The sequence below is a fragment of the Aquarana catesbeiana genome, linkage group LG04, assembly GCF_042186555.1.
Source record: "Aquarana catesbeiana isolate 2022-GZ linkage group LG04, ASM4218655v1, whole genome shotgun sequence".
In the NCBI taxonomy this organism is placed as follows: Eukaryota; Metazoa; Chordata; class Amphibia; order Anura; family Ranidae; genus Aquarana; species Aquarana catesbeiana.
Window position 1 is genome coordinate 645,087,476 of NC_133327.1, and position 20,675 is coordinate 645,108,150.

General features: G+C 43.9%; 1 protein-coding gene across 2 annotated transcripts in view; it reads left to right on the forward strand.

The window, feature by feature from the left end:
* The window catches only part of TRERF1 (transcriptional regulating factor 1), a 256,257-nt gene extending 236,716 nt beyond the window's left edge, over positions 1 to 19,541 (forward strand). For both annotated transcript variants that reach the window (XM_073628438.1, XM_073628437.1), the window contains one exon: positions 10,903 to 19,541. In XM_073628438.1, coding sequence (XP_073484539.1) covers positions 10,903 to 11,227 — 325 coding nt within the window. In that variant the 3' untranslated portion in view covers positions 11,228 to 19,541. The remainder of the gene's footprint in view (positions 1 to 10,902) is intronic.
* The last annotated feature ends 1,134 nt before the right edge of the window (positions 19,542 to 20,675 follow it).

Consider the following 20,675-nt stretch of genomic DNA (forward strand, 5'->3'; position numbering starts at 1 on the left):
CTCCACTCTTATGGATGGGTGTTATGAGGCCTTGGTTCCATACTGTAGGGTAGTAACCAGCACTCAGGACCAGATTTAACACTTTGCATACTGCAGCGTGTACATCTGGGGAGCCGCGTTTAATCATCTCTGGCAGGATTCCATCCATCCCACTGGATTTTTTGGTTTGCAGGTTTTGGATTTTCTCCCTAATTTATTGTGGTGTAACCGGCACATCTAAGGGGTTCTGGAAGTCCTTAATTTTTTCCTCCATATCATTTAGTCTTTTGATGATGTCTTTTTGTTCTACAGTTAGAGCCTTCTCTGGAATATCTTTGTAGAGGTTCTTAAAGTAGTTGAGCCAGATGTCGCCATTTTGGATGTGGAGGTTGTTTTTTCCAGGTGCTGAGTCAATATTCTTCCATATTTCCCAGAAAGAATTTTCCTGAAGTGCCTTTTCCAGCTGTTGCAGGTTTTTGGAGATGAAGTTTTGCTTTTTCTTTTTAAGGGTTTGTTTGTATTTATTCTGTAGTGTGCCATGGGCTATCCTTAGGTCAGTGTTGTCAGGGTCTCTGTGTTTGTTATTGGAGACTGTCCGTGAGGTGTTCCTTAATGCTTTGCATTCTTTGTCGAACCATTTATTGGATTGTTTGTTGGATGGTTTCTTGTAGTTGGCTTTTCTCAGCTGGGCTGTTTCTGCTATGGTGTGTAGTATTTTATGGAAGTCCTTTGCTGCCTGGTTTACACCTCGTGAGCTTATCTCATAGGCGTTGTTTTGGAAGTTTTCAAGCTGTTTTTTAATGTCAGGTCTGTCAGTTACCTCTCTGTATTTTGTGGTAGACTGTTTGGACCATTTAAATGATGGTGGCAGGTTGCAGAGAGAGGCCCGGTGGAGTTTTGGTGACGGTTTGCTAGAAGATTTAATGTATAGCAGTAGTTGGTTGTGGTCTGACAGGTGTGTTTGTGGGGTGACTGTAAAACCATTGATGAGTGTGGGGTTCATATCTGTGATGGCATAGTCTATCACACTACTGCCTAATGTGTACGTTCCTAGAGAGTCTCCCTTGGTACATCCGTTGAGGACGTAGAGGCCTAGACTGCGGCACAAATTAAGCAATTTTCTTCCATTTTTGTTGGTTGTACTGTCATAGCTGTTTCTTTGTATCTGTATCGACTCATGATCGTAATTTGCATGGCCCACTATGTACATGTTGCCATCAAAACTTGTATAGTCCTTTTCTGTTCCTGTCCTAGCATTGAGGTCTCCACAGATCACTTGTCCCAGGGATTGGAAGTGGATAACCTCACTTTGTAGGACCTCATAGGTGTCTCATCTGAAATATAGGGACTCTGCTGGGGCAATGTATGCTGCACACAGGTAGATTGACTGAGAGGTAAGAATGGAGCTGCTTATTCTTAGCCAGATGTGGCTCTCTCCTTTTTTGATTGCATTAATTTTCCCATGTAGCTCCTCCTTATACCAGACTAGTATTCCTCCTGTACACCGACCCCTTTTGATGTTTTTATCTTTCTGTGCGGGGACAGAGAATTCCCTATAGCCAGTAGGTACTGATGGTTCATCCTGTGCCCGGGTCCATGTTTCCAGGAGGATTTGTTTGTCCGTCTCACATAATCTTTGCTTGAAATCTGGATTGTGACAGACTCACCCGGGACAGAGGCTATTGGAGGGGACTGAGCGCTAGCCTCTTGCCAACAGATTATGGGCCCTGGCATTTGGGGGAATGGTGCTCTCTGTGAGCTGTATGCCTGGAGACCCTGGGGTTGGTGTTACTTTGGATTCAGCTCCATGTCCCCCCAAAACACACAGACTCTGGGGACCCTGTATTTGCCATAATAGCAATAGTGACTGAGTCATACTGTTGGGACTCATACTGTGAGAAGATGCTAATGTCATCAACTCCACTCACCTGTCTGATGTCAGCTATAATGTGTTTAATGTAAATGAGTTTAGTCTGGCTTACCACAGGTTCTAAGGGTATTCAACTCATTGTTGTTTGTTCTAATTAACCCTGTGTTGATGTTTATGGTAATGTGTGTTGAATAGTCAATGAGCTAGGAGACGTAGTCACTTAGTCTGGGTAAAAGGATTAGTTAATTAGCTCATGTTAATTAGGTTACATTTGTATTGTTAGAGTAATATGAGCAGGAGGAGGGAACCTCATCTTCTCCTGTATATAAGACTGTATTTTGATTCTAAATAAAGTTAGTTCATGTTAGCATCTAAGCAAGTGTCGCCTTGTTTTGTGCTGAGAGAGGTTGGAATATCTGATATCTGTATCCAGACTACAAGGAAGTGGTATACTGACGGAAGCACTCAAGTGAAGTGAGGGACGTTCCGTTACATTGGTGGCAAGCAACGGGAAAGCTTCCTGCAGTCTGGGAAATCTAAACCTCCACCTGGATCCAAGATCAAGATAGCAGACTTCAGTCACCCCAGCGGAGATATGGACCTGGCATCAGAGTTCCCGGAGCTGCTGCGGATCATCCTTTCAACATACACCAGGACTGTGTCTGAGGATGAATACCTGGAGCTTAGGCAGCAAATTCGGGTGGAGCTCTGGATTGGAGCCCTCCAGCTCACTGGTATAAAACAGGGCAAGTGGTTTCCAACCCAAGATCAACAGGCCAGTGACCAACAGACATTGCGGATGGCATTCCTGGGAGAGCGGCCCCAGGAGCAATGAGTGACTGAGTTGGACAGGCTGGTCCAGCAGGAGATAGAGCTGGACAATCGTTATCGGGCTCTGCAATGGCACGCAGAGGAGGGATATTTAGGGGAGACAACAGAATGCTCTCCAGAGGGATATGACTTTGGAGGCCCTGGATTGCTGTGGGAGAGCCTTACAGATCATTTTGTGTTTGGCGATGAAGGGGAACTTGACCTTGAGGACCTGCGAGAATATAGAGAGGCTATGCTCGGTCTTGCAGAGGTCTCAGAGCTTAAATCTGATCTGGACCATTTGCTAAGGAAGGAACAGCATCTGGAAAGGGCATACAGGAAACTGCTAGAACACATTCAGCAGCATGCCAGAGAATCGGCAGTGGAAAATCTGAAGATTGCCGTTCCCAAACCTGAAGTGCTGACCACAGGGCAGAGCTCTGCTAACCTCTGCCCAGCACTGATAACATCTTCTGGGTTCCATGGACAGGAGATGGTGAACCTCTATCCCCAGACACCAGTTTTAGAGGTAGGGGATTTAATAGACTTTTCTGCTGAGGAAGAACAACCTGATGAGCCTCCAGCTGAAGATCTGGTAACTGAACAGAGGGTCCAAGACCTCTGCCCCACACTTTTAGCAATTCCTGAGACTGGGGATTTAATAGACATTTCTGTAGAGGAGGAACCACCTAGCAAACCCCCAGCAGAAGTCCTCGCAACCGGACAGAGGGTCCAAGACCTCTGCCCCACACCTGTGGCGGTTTCGGAGGCTCAGGGTGAGAAGGTGGCAATCACTTCCCAGCAGCAGATACAGGGGGAGAAGGGAGAGGAGGTGTTTGTTGTCCCTCCCCAACAGTTGGCCAGGGTGGAGGAAGCGGCCTTTCCTCCCCAGCAAAGATCCGTGCACCTGGGAGACAGTACCATAGACATGTCGTCCCAGCAGCCAGATGAGGGAATGGAAAAGGAAGCAGCCGGCTCCCCTTTCCAATGGCAGCTACACAGTTTGGGAGTGGAGGAAGCCAGCCTCCTGCCCCAATGGTTAGCCGGAGCGGAGGATGCAGAGTCCCCAGCAGAAGTGCTGGCAACAGAGTGCTACCAACCTCTGCCCAGCACCGGCAACAATTGTGGAGTTCCAGGGAGCCGGGGCAGTTGGCCCCTCTCTCCGACGACAAGCTGATGTAGTGGAGCTGCTACTCCCAGCTGAATCACTGGCAACAGGGCAGAGCACTGCTGGCCTCTGCCTAGCACCTAGTGTCTCTCTACAGCTTCAAGAAGCAGGGGTGATCGGCCCCTCTGCCCAGCAACAGACCGAGCCCAGGAATGTTAAAAACAATCCAGCTGAAGCCCTGGCAGCCAGACAGAGAGTAAATGACCTCTGCCCCACGCCTACTGAGGTCAACTATTCCTTGCAGCCAAGAATGGAGATCATGCGGGAAGACTATGTGAGTTCACTCTGCCTGACTAACGCATGTCCAGACCAGGTGGAGGTCTGGGACCTTGTTAGTCAACCTTTGATGGGGGAGAAATGTGACAGACTCACCCGGGACAGAGGCTATTGGAGGGGACTGAACGCTAGTCTCGTGCCAACAGATTATGGGCCCTGGCATTTGGGGGAATGGTGCTCTCTGTGAGCTGTATCCCTGGGGTTGGTCTTACTTTGAATTCAGCTCCATGTCCCCCCAAAACACACAGACTCTGGGGACCCTGTATTTGCCATAGTAGCAATAGTGACTGAGTCATACTGTCGGGACTCATACTGTGAGAAGATGCTAATGTCATCAACTCCACTCACCTGTCTGATGTCAGCTATAATGTGTTTAATGTAAATGAGTTTAGTCTGGCTTATCACAAGTTATAAGGGTATTCAACTCATTGTTGTTTGTTCTAATTAACCCTGTGTTGATGTTTATGGTAATGTGTGTTGAATAGTCAATGAGCTAGGAGACGTAGTCACTTAATCTGGGTAAAAGGATTAGTTAATTAGCTCATGTTAATTAGGTTACATTTGTATTGTTAGAGTAATATGAGCAGGAGGAGGGAACCTCATCTTCTCCTGTATATAAGACTGTATTTTGATTCTAAATAAAGTTAGTTCATGTTAGCATCTAAGCAAGTGTCGCCTTGTTTTGTGCTGAGAGAGGTTGGAATATCTGATATCTGTATCCAGACTACAAGGAAGTGGCATACTGACGGAAGCACTCAAGTGGAGTGAGGGACGTTCCGTGACATGGATCATTTAATTTGGATCCGAAGGCTGAAGCGTTCAGACCCTGAATGTTCCAGCTACTGATTACTAATGATGTAATTTTTTGTTTGTATATTTATATACCTTGTAATGGGTAAATTTCCTGGGACAAATCAGGTTATGGGTGGTTGTCGTTGCCTTTTTTGCTTTTTTTAGCTCAGTCACATAGTTTATTGCATAATGTGCTGAGGAGGGTTCTTATCTCCTCCTTTTTTCTGCTCTGTAGTGATCTTACCATGCATCTTGGGGCGGGTGGTTTACTCCATTCTTTCCATCTTCGTGGCCCTGTTTTTTGGCTGAGTGTATTGTTGTTGTATTGTATTAGTGGTGAGGTTTGGGGTCTTGCAGTTTTAATTGTGTCTGTCTGAGAATGGGTTGTGCCATGTTCAGGGTTGTGAGTTCTCTCAAGATCAATGTCTTTGAATTCTCTTGCCAGGTGACTGACCCCTTGTTTGTTCAGATATTTGTTGTCATAGAGGTGTTGGGGTATTATAGAATGTGCCAGGTGAATGGAAGGCTTTGACCTGGTTTTGTCTGCCAGCTCTGTGTTGATTTGTTCAATTATGTTGTTTGGTATATCCCTCCTTGGAAGAAGGGAGGACAGAATTACTTTGGACTGTAGACATTTTTGTTGTGCAGTCTGTTAGTTGCAATAATTTGTAACTTCTTGTTGTTCCTGGATGTTTGTGCCTGCGTATATGATGATATGTTTGGGGTTAGTGAAATATGGATCGTTGATGACTCCTGTTGCCTATTCAATTGTGGAACAGTGAATTTTGGAGACTCATGTTCCTGGGAAGAGCCGTTTAGTGTTAAGGTATTTCCCATTTGCGTCTATTACTAAAACAATTTCAGGAGTTTGTTGCCTGTTCTTGTGGTTTGATAATGGTTTGTTTGGTGTGTCTTGATTATTGGAGTTGTCTTGGCTGTTGCTGAGCTTTGTAATGTTAATTTTAGGAAGTTGATGAGTCTCACCAGTCTGTTGTTTGTTGATGGGCACTTTGTGTGTACAGACCATTCCGTTTAATTCTGTTTCCTGATTGTGGAGTATCGTTTGTGATTTTAGTGTATTTATTTCTTCAATCGATTGAGGGTTTTCTTGTTGTAGCTGTTGCATTGTAGATCGAATTTCAAGGACGGACTTGAATGTGTTCAGCTCTTTCCTCAGCTGGTCATTTACATTTTTGTCACCTGTCTTTGAAGCTGATCTTTAAACTGTACAAAATCTCTTTCTAGGTGAGATAAGCAATCTCTGAGGATGTTGGGTGAGGGGACGTCAGGCATGTCTATGGACAATGTCTTTGCTGGTATCTGTTTCTCATCCTTTTTAGCTGTAGTTTTTAAATCCTTATAAACCTTGGCCTGTTCCTCTATGCCCTGTGCCTTGATGGTGCCATTGTGATATATGTTCAGAGTGAGTACCGCGCAATTATCTTCCTCATCCCTGACCTTGATCTGTCTGCCCATGCAGATACCTCCCTTTGTAATATTCTTGTAATATTTACAGAAAGCTGTATGCCAGACTTCAGTGTTCTCAGTATAGAATAACAAATCAGTTTTCTTTCTGTCATGTTCAGTACTGATGAAGTCAGCAAACAGAGTCTCTGCATTTTGCAGTTCTTTTTTCATGGCTTTCTTTGTTTGCTCTTTTCTTCTGTCTCTCTCTCTCTCTCTTTGTGCCTGTCTATCTTTCGCTGTGCCTGTCTCTCTCTCGTGCTCTGCCTCTCTCTCTGCCTGTCTTTCTGCCAGTCTCTCTCTTTTTCTCTCTCTCTGCCTGTCTATCTCTCTCTGCCTGTCTTTCTCTCTCTGTGTCTGTCTCTCTCCGTGCCTGTCTCTCTGTGCCTGTCTCTCTCTGTCTGTGCCTGTCTCTCTCTGTGCCTGTCTCTCTCTCTCTCTCTTTGTGCCTGTCTCTCTCTTTCTCTCTCTCTCTCTCTGTGCCTGTCTCTCTCTCTCTGCGTCTCTTTCTATTTCTCTCTCTGTGCCCGTCTCTGTCTGTGCCTGTTTCTCTCTCTCTCTCTTTCTGCCTGTATCTCTCTCTGTGCCTGTCTCTCTGCCTGCCTCTCACTCTCTGCCTGTATCTCTCTCTCTCTCTCTGTGCATGTCTCTGTCTCTCTGCCTGTCTCTCTCTCTCTTTGTGCCTGTCTCCCTCTCTCTCTACCTGTTTCTCTCTCTCTCTGCCTCTCTCTCTCTGCCGCTCTCTCGCTCTGCCTGTATCTCTCTCTCTCTCTCTCTGCCTGTCTCTTTCTGCCAGTCTCTCTCTCTGCTTATCTCTGTCTGCCAGTCTCTCTCTCTCTCTCTCTCTCTGCCTATCTCTTTCTGCCAGTCTCTCTCTCTCTCTCCCTCTCTCTGCCTCTCTGGTGTTCCGGACGAAATTATACTTTTTAAATAAAAATACCCCTATAATACACAAGCTTAATGTATTCTAGTAAAGTTAGTCTGTAAACTAAGGTCTGTTTTGTTAGTTTATAGCAGTAGTTTGATATTTTATAAACTTACAGCAGGCCATGGCCATCTTAAGTGTGGGCATCTGAAGCCAGACTGTATTTCTTCCTGGATCTTATCCTTGCAGATCTCGCACATGCTCAGTGCAGCACAAGCAGTGTAATAGGTTTCAGGTCAGGTTTCCATAGCAACGGCAGTGTCAGAGGAAGTTGCCGCCCTTCCCAGAAGGCATTGCAAACAGAAAATGATGCGATGGGCCACGGCCAGGGAGGAGGAAGTGAAAAATGAATACAGCAGATATACAGTAGGTGCTGAGAAAAATTTTTTTAAAATATCCAATTTGTTTACAGTGTACAGTTTAGTAAGGGATGCTGAAGAGTTGTAAAAGTTTGTGGAACTCCACCATAAGAATGCTTCTAAACGAAAACGTGCCTAAACTCAGATTACAGCTTTTACATGAGTTTAGAAGCCGTTACAAGCATTTGGCGTTTGAAATGCCAGTAAACTTACGTTCTGAACGTAATTTTTTCTGTTAACAAAAATTCCACTAAACTCAACTGCCTCTGAACGACTGTAAACTAATCAGTGTATATGGGCTGGTAAGATAACATAGAGGAGAGTTCAGGGGCTGCTCAAAAAAACACCCAACTGCTCCTAAACATCCGTTTATCAGCAGCAGTGTACATGAGGCCTTAGAGTTACAGAGGATGTCTAGTGCTAGCGTTATTGCTCTCGCTCTAACGATCGTGGCGATACCCCACATTTGTGGTTTGAACACCGTTTACATATGTGGGTGTAACTTACATATGCGTTCGCTTCTGTGCACAAGCACAGAGGGATGGGGCGCTTTTATTTATTTATTTATTTATTTATTTATTTATTACCACTTTCATTCCTATTACAAGGAATGTAAACATCCGTTGTACTATTAATAAGCATGGCAAGTCCTTTTTAATGAGAGATCTGGGGTCAAAAAGACCCCAAATCTCTCATTTTCTTTTTAAAGCAAAAGAAAAAAAATGTTTTTTTTTACTTTAAAGCTGAGCTCCAGGCTCCTTCAGCAAAGATTAAAAGTCAGCAGCTACAAATACTGTAGCTGCTGACGTTTAATATTAGGACACTTACTGTACCTTTCCACGAATCCAGCGATGTCTTCCTCCGAGTCAATTTTTCAATCAGCTCTCGGGTGCTGCTGCTGCCATTTCTTGTAAGGGAAGCCGCCAGTGAAGCCTTGCGACTTCACAGCCAGCTCTCTACTGAGCATGCGCAAAGCACGCTGCACTTTGTGAATGGCCCGGCGGTGGGGGAAGAAGGAGGGGGGCTGAACCAAAACCAGGTACCCACTCCCCCCACCCCCCCCCGAAAGATTTCAAATGTGTCACCGGAGGGGGGAGGAAGTAAACAAGCAGCGCTTCCCCTTTTGGGTGGAGCCCCGCTTTAAGAAAAAAAGAATGTTGATGGCCAGAGAACCGGAAGTGACGTCAGTGGTCGCTCCGGTCCTCCAAGGGCATAGAGCCAAGTGAGGGCCATCTTGCAAGTTTGAAGCGCACACAACAGGGAACTCCCAGTCCAATTTGCAAGATCCTCTTTCAGGTGCTCAGGATCAGTGTGCCCTTACACACTACAGTAGAAACAAGCAAAAGGATTAAACCGGGCAGCTCTGTAGTCCATATAGTGATTTTAATAGTTGACAAATAAAACACTGATGCGTTTTGGTGACAGCTTTAGTCATAGCATTTGCAATGACTAAGGCTGTTGCCGAAACGTGTCAGATGTTTTGCTTATCACTTTTTGTAACCAACTATTAAAATCGCTATGTGGACTACAGAGTTGCCGGCTCAATCCTTTTACCTGTGAGGGCCATCTTGCCCTCACTTGACTTCCTGCCCAGCCATCAGCCAGACCAGATCACTTCTGGGTTTACCGATGGCTCCGGTAAACCCAGAAACAGCCAGGAAGCGGCCAGGGGGGAGGGGCACTTCTCCAGTCACCTATAAAAGTGATTCCATGGCCAATCTGCCTCTGGGGTCACTTTTATCGGAATGCTGGCTGCCTAACAAAAAAAAAGATATGGGGTTATGGCAGCTAGCTGCTGCCATAACCCTGGTATTTAACGTCAAAGTAATGACGTACATTTACATTTAGGCGGTCAGCAAGTGGTTGTAAAATTCAGACATGAAATGTGAACAAAGCATATCCCTCTAGAGATATATGGAAAGCACCCGCACTCTGGAATCCCTCCAAATTCTTTATTCGATAATCGCCAAGTACAGATTCCAGAGTACGGGTTCTTTCCATATATCCATATTCCAAGTTTGTGACGAGTGGGAGGTCGTCTGAACCTGGAGAGAAGGTACCAATAACCAACACGCATATTTGGAGGTTTTCACAGTTAGACGGGTTCTACCCTTTGTGTACATTTCATATCCCTCTAGAGTGTGTACTTGTCTCAATCCAAAGCACTAAGTGTCATTTCTGTTTACTGCCTTGCTCCTCTGCTATAAGCATGGTTCACTTCTGATAAGTTTTCGTAAAACCAAGAGAAAAATGGTTACAGCGGAGGGACCTCCAGCTGATTGACAGCCTCAGCTCTGTTTCTGTGTGCCGTGTGAAGGAGGGTGTGTCCCTTCCCTCCAATCAGCTCTCAGAGCTCTCCTCACTGATGTAACTTCAGCTCTTCGCCCCCTGCTTTTCAGAGCTGAGAGATCCTGTGTAAATTCTGCACTTTGAATGGATGTATGGGAAAGATGGCTGTAGATAAACAGGTACAACTAATGTCACTTCTGTAGGTATATGTAAGGGTTTACAACTACTTTAAAGGTGAATGGTAGGCAGCATTGGATGGGATAGGGCGGGAAGAAAACAGTGGACAGAAGTTAAAATGGGGGGTTTGTACTTTGGATGTGGGTGCTGAGACTAATTTAGAAGATCTAATTTACATATTACATGCAAATTACATAATTTTTATTACAATAAACATAATGGCATTATGCATAGTTGTTGCAGACTCGTGAGTGGTACAAGGCAGTACAGCTGTGTATGAATATATGATTATGTGAAACAAGATATGTATTTTATTGATCTGGAGGGGATTGACTTAAAGGGTAAAGTGACAATGCCTCCTGATAGCCCACTACCCAGAAAGGTATACTCAACCATCCACTCTATTTTATCACCTTCCGATTGCAGGAGTCTGTTGTGGGTAAACTCCTGTGTTGGTGCTTACCTGATTCGATGACATCACTGCTCCTCGCATGTGGCAATGTTTGAGCGTAGTGATTGACCGCTCGGGTCTTAGCACTGTCCAGTGGGAGAGGTCATATGCTCCTCCATCCCCCAAAGCCCCACTCCAGTAGGGCAACTCAATGAGGGCTCCAGCAGGGTGTGGAGCCTACATGTGCCCAATCATAATAGTTTCCCATGGAACTCCCTACCTTACATCTCCCCTCCTCTATGGCATAGAACATCAGCTGACCTCCATGAACAAAGTGCCATTGCACTAGCTATAGGTAGTAAAATGATAATGAGAACCTTTCTTGTTCCCCATTTTCTCCAGGGTCTTCTACAAGATCAAGAGCCGGAACGCACACATGAAGACTCACAGGCAACAGGAGGAGCAACAGAAACAAAAGGCTCATAAAGCCGCCGTGGCAGCTCAAATGGCTGACACTATTGCTAGAGCCCCTAGAAGGACTACTGTGCCCACTGATAGCATCATGCTGTTCGACCACTTCAGTCTTCTGAAACCCACCGAGGAGGATTTTGATGACGACGTGGCCCAGGATCTACAAGATGTCTTGGAGGAGACAGAGGTGATGCACTCTTATCTATTACTGGACGACGAGGATGTGGATCTCCTGCAGGATGGTGCTGACTTGTAACCTACTGTCATGGCTGGTCATCAAAGCATAATGGGACTTGTTATCAGGGTGTCTTGTACCTCCTCCATTGAGCGGTTTATACACGTGGACACGTGGGACTTGTTATCAAGGTGTCTTTTACCTCCTTTATTGAGCGGATTAAACACGTTTCCACTGAGGAAACTGCAGTGGTATACATTGCAAAGATCTGTTTGGGTGCCTTATTGCCACTAACATAAACTAATCGTCTGGTGACTATGACGAGCAGTTTGGTGTTTTATGGTATGGACTGTTCCATTTTATGCTTTGCATAGAAAACGTATTCTTCATTAAAATGGTTTTAATTGTTTACACCCAGTTGAAATCAGTTGTATAGATGTAGAACTTGTATATTTCCCCGTCTAGCAGGACGTTTTTTTGCAATAGACACAAGGATAGGATTTCTTAAAATGGCAGCACTTTGACTAAACTATGGGGGTAATTGTGTTGATCGGGGCAGGTAAGAGTGTTCAGTCTAGTTCCATGGCCTTTATGTGTGATGCTGTCTTTGGAGGAGCAGTGGAATAACATCATTTTGTGTTACTCTGCCACTGTGTCTTAGGGTATGCACACACACCATGCGTTAATATTTTTTTTATTGCAGCTTGGCAAGCACAGTAGAAAGACTGGCCCGCATGTAACATGCACCTATCGGAACCTTATGATGCTTTTTGTTACCCTTTTTTAGCCAGAAAGCACACTTCTGTGCTCCCCTCTGTGAACGAATAGACAACTGTTAGGTTTTGATGCCCTAGATATCCCTATGGGAGTGCTCTTATTGAGAGCACTGGCTGCATTGGTTGCAAGATCAAAAGGCAGGAAAATCAAGCCCCTTGTAGCAAATAAACTAGTAACAGAGGGGTGCCTATAAGAGGGTTTTCTGGTTAATTACCTTATGTTGACTGCTCTTAGGGAGGACTTTTATACTATGTAAAATTTTAAACTGGCTTCCACATTCACTTTAAGGATATGTGGGGCTCCACCTCAGTATGCATTATGGTGCTTAGATTGTGCTCCAATGACTAATTCCTAAGGGCGTTTGTTAAAGCAACTATTGAAAAATAAAAGATGGGCAAATAAGGTTTCCCTGTAAAAAAGAGCTGTTATAATTACTGCCACCTGCACCATCAGCCTTGGTTCTTTTCAAGAGCTACAACACCCGAAGAATCCTCTTCATCTGACTCACTTCCAGATACAGGGCCACTAATAGGGAGGTAGAGCTGACGCTCCGTCAGTTCGCTAGGGGACAGAGAGGGGACTCTTTGAATATCTTTGGACATCCTCAGTACTCCCAAAGGCCCTGGCTCCCAGCAATAAATAGAGGAGGAGAGAGAGGGGACTCTATTAATACCTTAGGGTATACACAGTAATCCCAAGGGTCATGGCTCCCAGGGAACTCTTTATTCATTTCGAGAACAGGCGGAAGAATCCTTCATGTCGTGGCTCCTGACAATTGAATTAAAGTTTTGCCGAACCTCTTCTTCTATGTCAATCTGCCAGGGCAGAACGGATTACCTCCTTAGGAACCATTGACAGTGGAAGGCTGTCATACATAAAAGCGGTATAAATTCCACTTCCATATATGATGTTTGTCTCCCGCAAAATATGGGGGCTGAATGGGCAGTAGTTTGGGTGTTTGTCCAAAACGAGCAAACAGCAAAGGTTTGGTCTGAACCTAGGTTCAGACTGAGCCATGGGCTCATTCTTACTCAGTGGGGAAAAGGGGGCCTTTTCATGCAGGCAGTATGGGGCTCCACAATTTCTAATTGCCAGCTGAGCGATGTGGTTCCTTCCATAGGCCCCTACGTCATTGTAGGACAGAGTAATGATGTAGGCCAGCGGAAGAAAAGGAATCGCAAACTCTTGAAAAGGTATCAGATGAAGCACTCTGGAGACCATAGGTCTTGAAGAGAGTGTAGACCAGGGGTCTCCAAACTTTCTAAACAAAGGGCCAGTTTACTATTCTTCAGACTTTAAGGGGGCTAGACTGTGGCCAGTGGAAGTAGAAAATGCCCCAGTTTCAGTGGGAGTAAACAATGTGCCATCATTAGTTTTAGTGGGGGTAATAGTACCCCATTGTTGATATCAGTTTAAGGAATAGCACCGCATCATTGGTGTCAGAGGGAGGAATAGTGCCCCACCACTGGTGTCAGTGTGAGGAATGGTGTCCCCATCATTGGTGTAAGTTGTGGATGGAATAGTGCCCCAAGGGCCGGGTAGAGGCAAGGAAAGGGCCACATCCAGCCCCAGGGCCACAGTTTGAAGACCACTGGTGTAGACTGACATTGCAGGTGGCAGAATGGGTAATTATAACAGTTCTTCTTTACAGTTAGTTCAATCAGAAAGATATGTACATCAATATAGAGAATGCAAAGATGAATCAAGTCTAAAAATATAGGTCCAAGTGCTAATGACCAGATAATTGACGGACGCTATGGGGTAGATTTACTAAAACGTGCACACAGAATCTGGAGCAGCTGTGAATAGTAGAAATCAATTAGCGTCTAGGTTTAATTGTCAAAGCTTATAGCTGATTGGTTACTATGCAGAGCTGAACCAGATTCTGCATGCACCAGTTTAGTAAATCCCCCGCAATGTTTTATGTCTTATAAACAGCTCTTCTGTACAGGGGAACCCTATTTGCTCATTTTAATTTTTTTGACTGTTGCTTTAAAGCTGAATTCCAGGTACTTTGGTCCAACTTAGACCAATCTATGTATGTATGTGCCATATCTGCATGATCCCCGTGGAAGCTGGCAATGACTGTAGTAGGCACCGCTACTAAAACGAGTGCTGCCGGCTTCCAGGTCCAAGCTGAACCAATGTAACTGTAAAAATCGCCATACCTGGAATTCATCTTTAAGGAGCACCGCAGTCAGAGGAACTTGTTATTGCACAGGATTATTTTCTACTGCAGGTGGTAGGGCAAGTGAGTATACCACCTCTTTAAAAGGAAATCTTATTTGATCAGTTTTAATTTTGCAATAGGGTGGTATTTGCAACCACTAGCACATGAGAAATGAATAATTACCGGTGACACTTGAATGTGGAGCATTTCTTGCTCGTATTGACCCTTTAGGGTCAGCCTAAGCAACCTTAGCCTAACAGCCTAAAAATGGCAACCCCCTCAGGATGTGGATGCAGTGGGTGCCTACTGGGCTTTCATGCGATTCTCTCAGCAACCTGCATTTTGCTATTCTCAGAATTATGTAATAAGCAATTTATCCATTTTGTGGTAAATCAAGGCAAAAGTATGGGGAAGAACAAAGGAAACTGACTTTTACAAGAACGAAGCAATAAATTAGGAAACCTGTGACTGCCAGTGTGTTCATGATTAAGCAGAATAGCCAAGAACATGTGTACAGGTCAGGAGCTCTGCTCGAAGAGACTAAAGCCTCGTACACATGGTGCAATTGTTGGCCAACCAAGTGTCTGATTTTTGTCAAAAGGGCGTGTGCCAGGATCTTGCCTTGCATACTAACGGTACACAATTGTCGCGCCACAAACAAGACGTAGTGACGTACTACGAGGAATTTCAGCTCTTGAGCGCCATCCTTTGGGCCTCTTCTGCTAATTTTGTGTTTGGTGAGCATTGATTCCGAGCATGCGTGTTTGTACTTTCGACTTTTGTGTGACAGATTTGTGTTCTGACCATACGAAAATCTGACGTCAAACCGTTGTCTGCCGAAAATTTACTAGCCTGCCATCCAACATTTGTTGGCCGAAAATTGGACAACAATTGTCAAAAGGAGCATACTAACGGTAAGATTTTAGGACAACAGTCTGTCAACAGACAATCCCCTGCCAACAATCGTAGCTTGTGTACAAGGCTTAATTCTTCCTAAAATCAAGGGATCAGGAAGGGGGCGCTCTAGTGGGAGTGTTGCACTGATGCAGGCAGGGTTTGGGCAGCATCAGAGCATCCATGTTCTTTCACTCATTGGTCAACTCTGATCCCTTTCGATTAGTAAAAGGTTTTCTCCCAATATATTTCTGTGCAAAACTAATATAGCTCACATCTGCTAGCCTGCAATCTAAAACCAAAGAGCTGGTGGAGATCTCCTTTAACTTGTGATGGTCTTGTCATTAGGAAAAGCACTTCTTGGATCCTAATGGTAATTCCTGAGGTCACTATTTGAAAGTCCTATTATGGTAACCAGTTCATCAGAACACAAAGAAAAAGAGGTTGGAATTATGAACACAGCTTTCGGATGGGTTGCAGTAGTTGGAGGATTTGCTACAAGGGAATTGTACAATGTTTGAAGCAAATTGATGAAATATGGGACTCTATTATTGCAATGTTTGTGTGAACATGTATGTTTAAGGGGAAATTTTGTTATACAGTTTGTATACTGTCTGTAATTTATTATATGTGTCATTGATGCGGGCTGTCCAATATGAAAGGAAACGTATCACAAGAGAAGCATGGCAGCTGCTACTGCTGACCTCTCCTTTAGAAAATGCTAGTTTCTTGGAAATCACGATAACCTTCTTTCAGAATTTGCCCCATACAAATGTGCGGGCAAGGAGTCCTGATTTCTCTTATTTTCTTCTGATAATTGTTCAGGGCCAGTTACTTAGGATGTATTGACATCAGTGGTGTCAGCTTTAAAGCCAGGTAATTATCATTTTCAAAACTGGGTCAGCAATGGCAACCAAATTTTTTTTGTGTCAGGTTTACTTTAAAGTGAACCTGACCTGGCTTAATACATTTCAAAGGTAACAGCAGTGCTGAAATGCTGCACCTTGTAGTGCATCTTTATGAAGACCCTCAATATATTCCCATTGCACAATTTCATGGACACACCTGAAGTAAAGGGGGTGCTGTAATGACTACTGGTAGGTTGATCGATAACAGCATAGATAAGAACATTTGATGAAGAGGTCCTGTATGGCCTTGAAACATTGCACCTGCACTTTTTGTGATCAGTCTAGAATACAAGGTTCTCCATAAATAAGACCATATGTTACCAGCACACATTGGATCCATAATCAATAGTCTATACATGTTTTTTAAAGTGATCACATGACTATAAGTGCAGGTGCAACATTTCAAGGCCATATAGGACCTTTCGCCAGGCATGTGATGATGAAGATGTCCTACGTTGTCTTGAAATGTTGAACATGCACTTACTGTGATCGGTCTAGGATACAAGGTTCTCCACAAGTAAGACCATATGTTGCCAGCATACCTTGGATCCATAATCAGTAGTCCAAAAATCTATTTAAAGTAATCACATCATGATAAGTTCAGATGTTTCAAGGCCACACAGGCCCTTGTCATCAGGCATGTGATGATGAAGAGATCCTGTTTAGGTTCAAAACATTGCACTTATTACAATGTGATCACTTTAAAGAAATGTTTGGGCTATTGATTATGGATACAAGGTGTGCTGATAACATATATTCTTATTTTTGGAGACCCTTGCATCCTGGACTGAGGCTGTACATGGGGCTTCAATTTCGAGTTTAACTCCCAAGTCCTCTGGGAACTAAGCTGGAAACTTAGGAGTCCTTGCATATTTTGCTTCTTCGCTGGCTGGAAGAGTCAGGCATGACTTCCTCAAAGTACATATTTTCCGGCAGAACAAGGTTCTTTAAATAACGTTCAAAGTTTTTTTTTAAAGTGATCGCATCACAACAGAAGAGTGCAACATTTCGGGCCACATGCCTAATGAAGGGGTCTTGAGCATTGTAACATTGTACTCTTCTGCTGTGATAAGGTCACTTTAAATAAAACCTTTGGACATTATTTGAATAATCCTGTGTGCTGGCAAAGGTGTACATTGATCTGTGAAATTTCCAGTCTCAAGCTGGCTATTGCAGCAGCACCTGCTATCTTTAAAGTGGTTCTAAAGGCAGAAGGTTTTTTTTTACCTTAATGCATTTTCTGCATTATAATAAAAAAAAAACCTTCTGCATGCAGTTCTCCCTCCCCAATGCCCTCCGCTTATACTTACCTGAGCCCAATCTCGATCTAGTCTTTTGCACAGGAGCAGCAGCTCTCTCTGCTTTCTCTCTTCTCACTGGACAGAGAGGCAGCAGTGGGAATCATTGGCTCCTGTTTCTGCCAATCACAGCCAGAGAGCAGGGGATGGGCCGAGCCGCGCTCTGTATGCCAAAGGACACACAGAGAGTGGCTTGGGATCACAGCAGCAGCTTCCTATAGGGGAACTCGGGAGGGGGGAGCAGCCAGGAGTGCCGGTGGGGTACCTCAGAAGAAGAGGATCAGTGCAGCTCTGTGCAGAACCATTGCACAGGGCAGGTATGACTTTTTTTTATTTAGGTTTACAGTGGCTTTAAGCCAACCCCAGGGACATATACAATGGGAGTATTGACATAGGTATCACTGCCTCACTCATAGAAATTCTTTATAATAGATCATCAGCGAGGAAGCAAAGTCTCGCTATTCCAGCCAGGGTGGGAGCTGGAAACAGGTGAGTATTTCCCTACCCTGTTAGCCCCGTATACTGATCCTAGTGTGACTTTGGCCCAAAATTTTAAAACTGTGATCGGCGCTGAAGGCTTTGGTATTCTACCATTGATGTTACAAGGGGGTGAGAATTCATCTTAACCTGGTGAGAAGTAAAAGCCCTTGTATGGTTAGGCCCAAGGATCCATGGGGCTGCACAGGGATCAAATGGAAGTGACACAAGTATTTACAGACTCAACAAGGTGCCTTTTACTTTTACACTGTTGTTACCTTAAAGCGTTACTAAACCCATCAATTTAACTGTTTCCCAAAACAGTTACCTTCAAGGCATGCCGTGAATGCTAACTGTCACATTTCCTGTGCTCCCTATCAAACTGTCAAACCAACAAATGGTTGGCGTCACAACTGATCACATGAGCAGCACCATGACAACTGCAAATCAAACGGATGGCAGCTTCCATGCCTGTAAAGAATAGGAGGGTTTAGTTCAACTTTAAGTAACATTATAGACCAGGTCAGGTTCATTTTATTTGTGCAGCTCCAAACAGCATGGAGATTCTCACTGTGAATGGTGTCATGGCTTTCATATGCAACAATATTAGCACTTTCTGGGAAGCCTGTTAGGTTCAGTTTATAAAACTAATAAAATCTGCACTTCTGGCTTATTTTCTAACGTTTCTTAGCAGATAACTAATGCTGCAAGCAGTGACAGTTCGCATTGGCAAGGCATGGGGCTTGTTACCAGGGAAGCATTGTATGCCCTTGTCTGGAGACACATTGGGGTTGATTTACTAAAGGTAGATAGACTGTGCACTTTGCAATGTAAAGTTGCTTCAGAGCTTAGTAAATGAGCTAAAGCATCACTTTTCAAAGAATACCCAATCGCATGCAAGGAAAATAAAAAAAAAAAACAGCATTTTTGCTTGCACGTGATTGATAGATTAGATTGTAAGCTCTAATGAGCAGGGCTCTCTGATTCCTACTGTATTAAAGTGTATTGTGGCTGTACTGTCTACCTTCAGATTGTAAAGCACTGCGTAAACCGCAACGCTATATAAATCCTGTATAATAATTATGTAAATCAGCAAACATTTTGCTCATTTACTAAGCTCTGGAGCAACTGCTCTTGCAGTGTGCAATATGCAAACTAAGTCTATTTACCTTTAGTAAATCAACCCCAGAGACCCCTGTCTGCTGCAAGCATTACTTTTCTTCATAAATAAATTTCTATTTTAATAAAATAACACTCTAACATTATTTTTTCCTATTAAAAAATGTAAGATGAGCCCCTTTTCCATCTGCTAGCTTTTAGTTTAGAGCTTTTTCTTTTTTTTCTTTTTTTTTGTTGCTTCATTCTGCATTGCACAAGATGGATTCATTTAATAACCCAGAAATGTTCTGCTTCTGGAAGATTAGCCCGGAGCTCCCCTCCTACATACCAAGCTCTGAGAATTAAGAATGTATTTTATGATAAAATGAGCCTGTTTTGTGGTTGTATTTAATGGTTGTGTTATTTTACAGTGATAAGGTGTAAATATATATATTTTTTACGTTTTGGACTGTAAATTGTATTGAAACATGAAATAGCCATATGTAAAGTTCTATAAGAAGAAATGTTAATTACTGCCTTTGTAGTGGGATGAATTTTGGTTCTCTTTTGTCGACCACAACGTGTAAAGTGTTTTTGCGTCATCTTCTTTTTCTATTGTAAAATACAAGCTGGATTTCTGCCCAAAGCCTCAGAAGTGCACTTTGTACAAAGCCAAGCCTTATTGAACTAGATTGACCAGAAGAGGATGGTATTTGTTGTCCGGTTTGTAATGAAAATTTACACAATAAAAGACAATTGAGTTTCTAACAAAATAGATTTTATTTAGATTTGTGAATACGTGACGTCTTTAAATCACTAAAGCTGGTGATAAACTGCTCTGTTACATAAACCAGAATGCTTGATTCAGCCAGGTGTCCATGTTTATACCAGGGCTGTACTGAAAGTAATGCAAGAGTGGGCATAACTTTTTTTATTAACTTACATAGTTTGTTCAAATTTTTATATGTTGTTAGATTAACTCTTCTTCTTAGTAACACTTCTTCTTTTTTATTGCCGACCAGTGGCGTATCATCCATTGTGCAAATGTGTGTGGGAGAGAAAGGAAGTCCACTGGGAGGAATCAATGCTTGCATCATGGCTGTTGATTCGCCCCCCCCCCCCCCCCCCCCCCCCAGGCATTGGGTGCTGCAACAGAGCCACAGGGGGAGTTAACTGTGAAAACAGATCCCCCCCCCCCCCACTGCTCCAACTCTACCTGTACTGCTCCACTTCTCAGGGATTCCCTGGCGTCCTTTTCTGCAGCACTGCAGACAGTTTCCCCTCCCCCCTTTCCGGCTAGCTGCAGCTGCTGCTGGGGCGGGAGATTGGTGCAGTGCTCAAGAAAGGGGGTCTGGTAAATATGTCATGTTTACCAGCCCCTTCCTGAATGGACACAGGAGCTCCTGTGTCTATTCATCACTGAAGCATAGTAAACTTCAGTTTGTGAATGAATAGGAGTCTCTATACAAAGATTTCTATTCATTCATGTGCAGCTGAGGCTGCAGAGAAAAGGAATGGGGACTCTCTTTAGACACCCAATGTTTCACCAAAGCCCCCCCACTCCAAAAAAAAAAAGAAATTACAAATAACATTGTAGAAAATAAAAAAAAGAAACATAGTGAGGCCTTCTTCACACTGGGCATACTACAGCTGTGTTACCCCGCACGGGAATGCACAGGTGTTCAATGAATCCCTGTGCAGGCAGCCCCATTCATGTCAATTGGGATGCATCGGCTGCAAGAAAAAAAGCCGCTACTCTCAATTTGACATACGTTTGGGTGCATGTCCCTGAATTTACATTGTTTGCATTCGGGGCTTTGCACCCATATGGATGTGAGATTGGTAGCAGCGGCTGTGTCCGTGCAGCCACTGTATCCCAATTGACATGAATGGGACTGCCTGCAAGG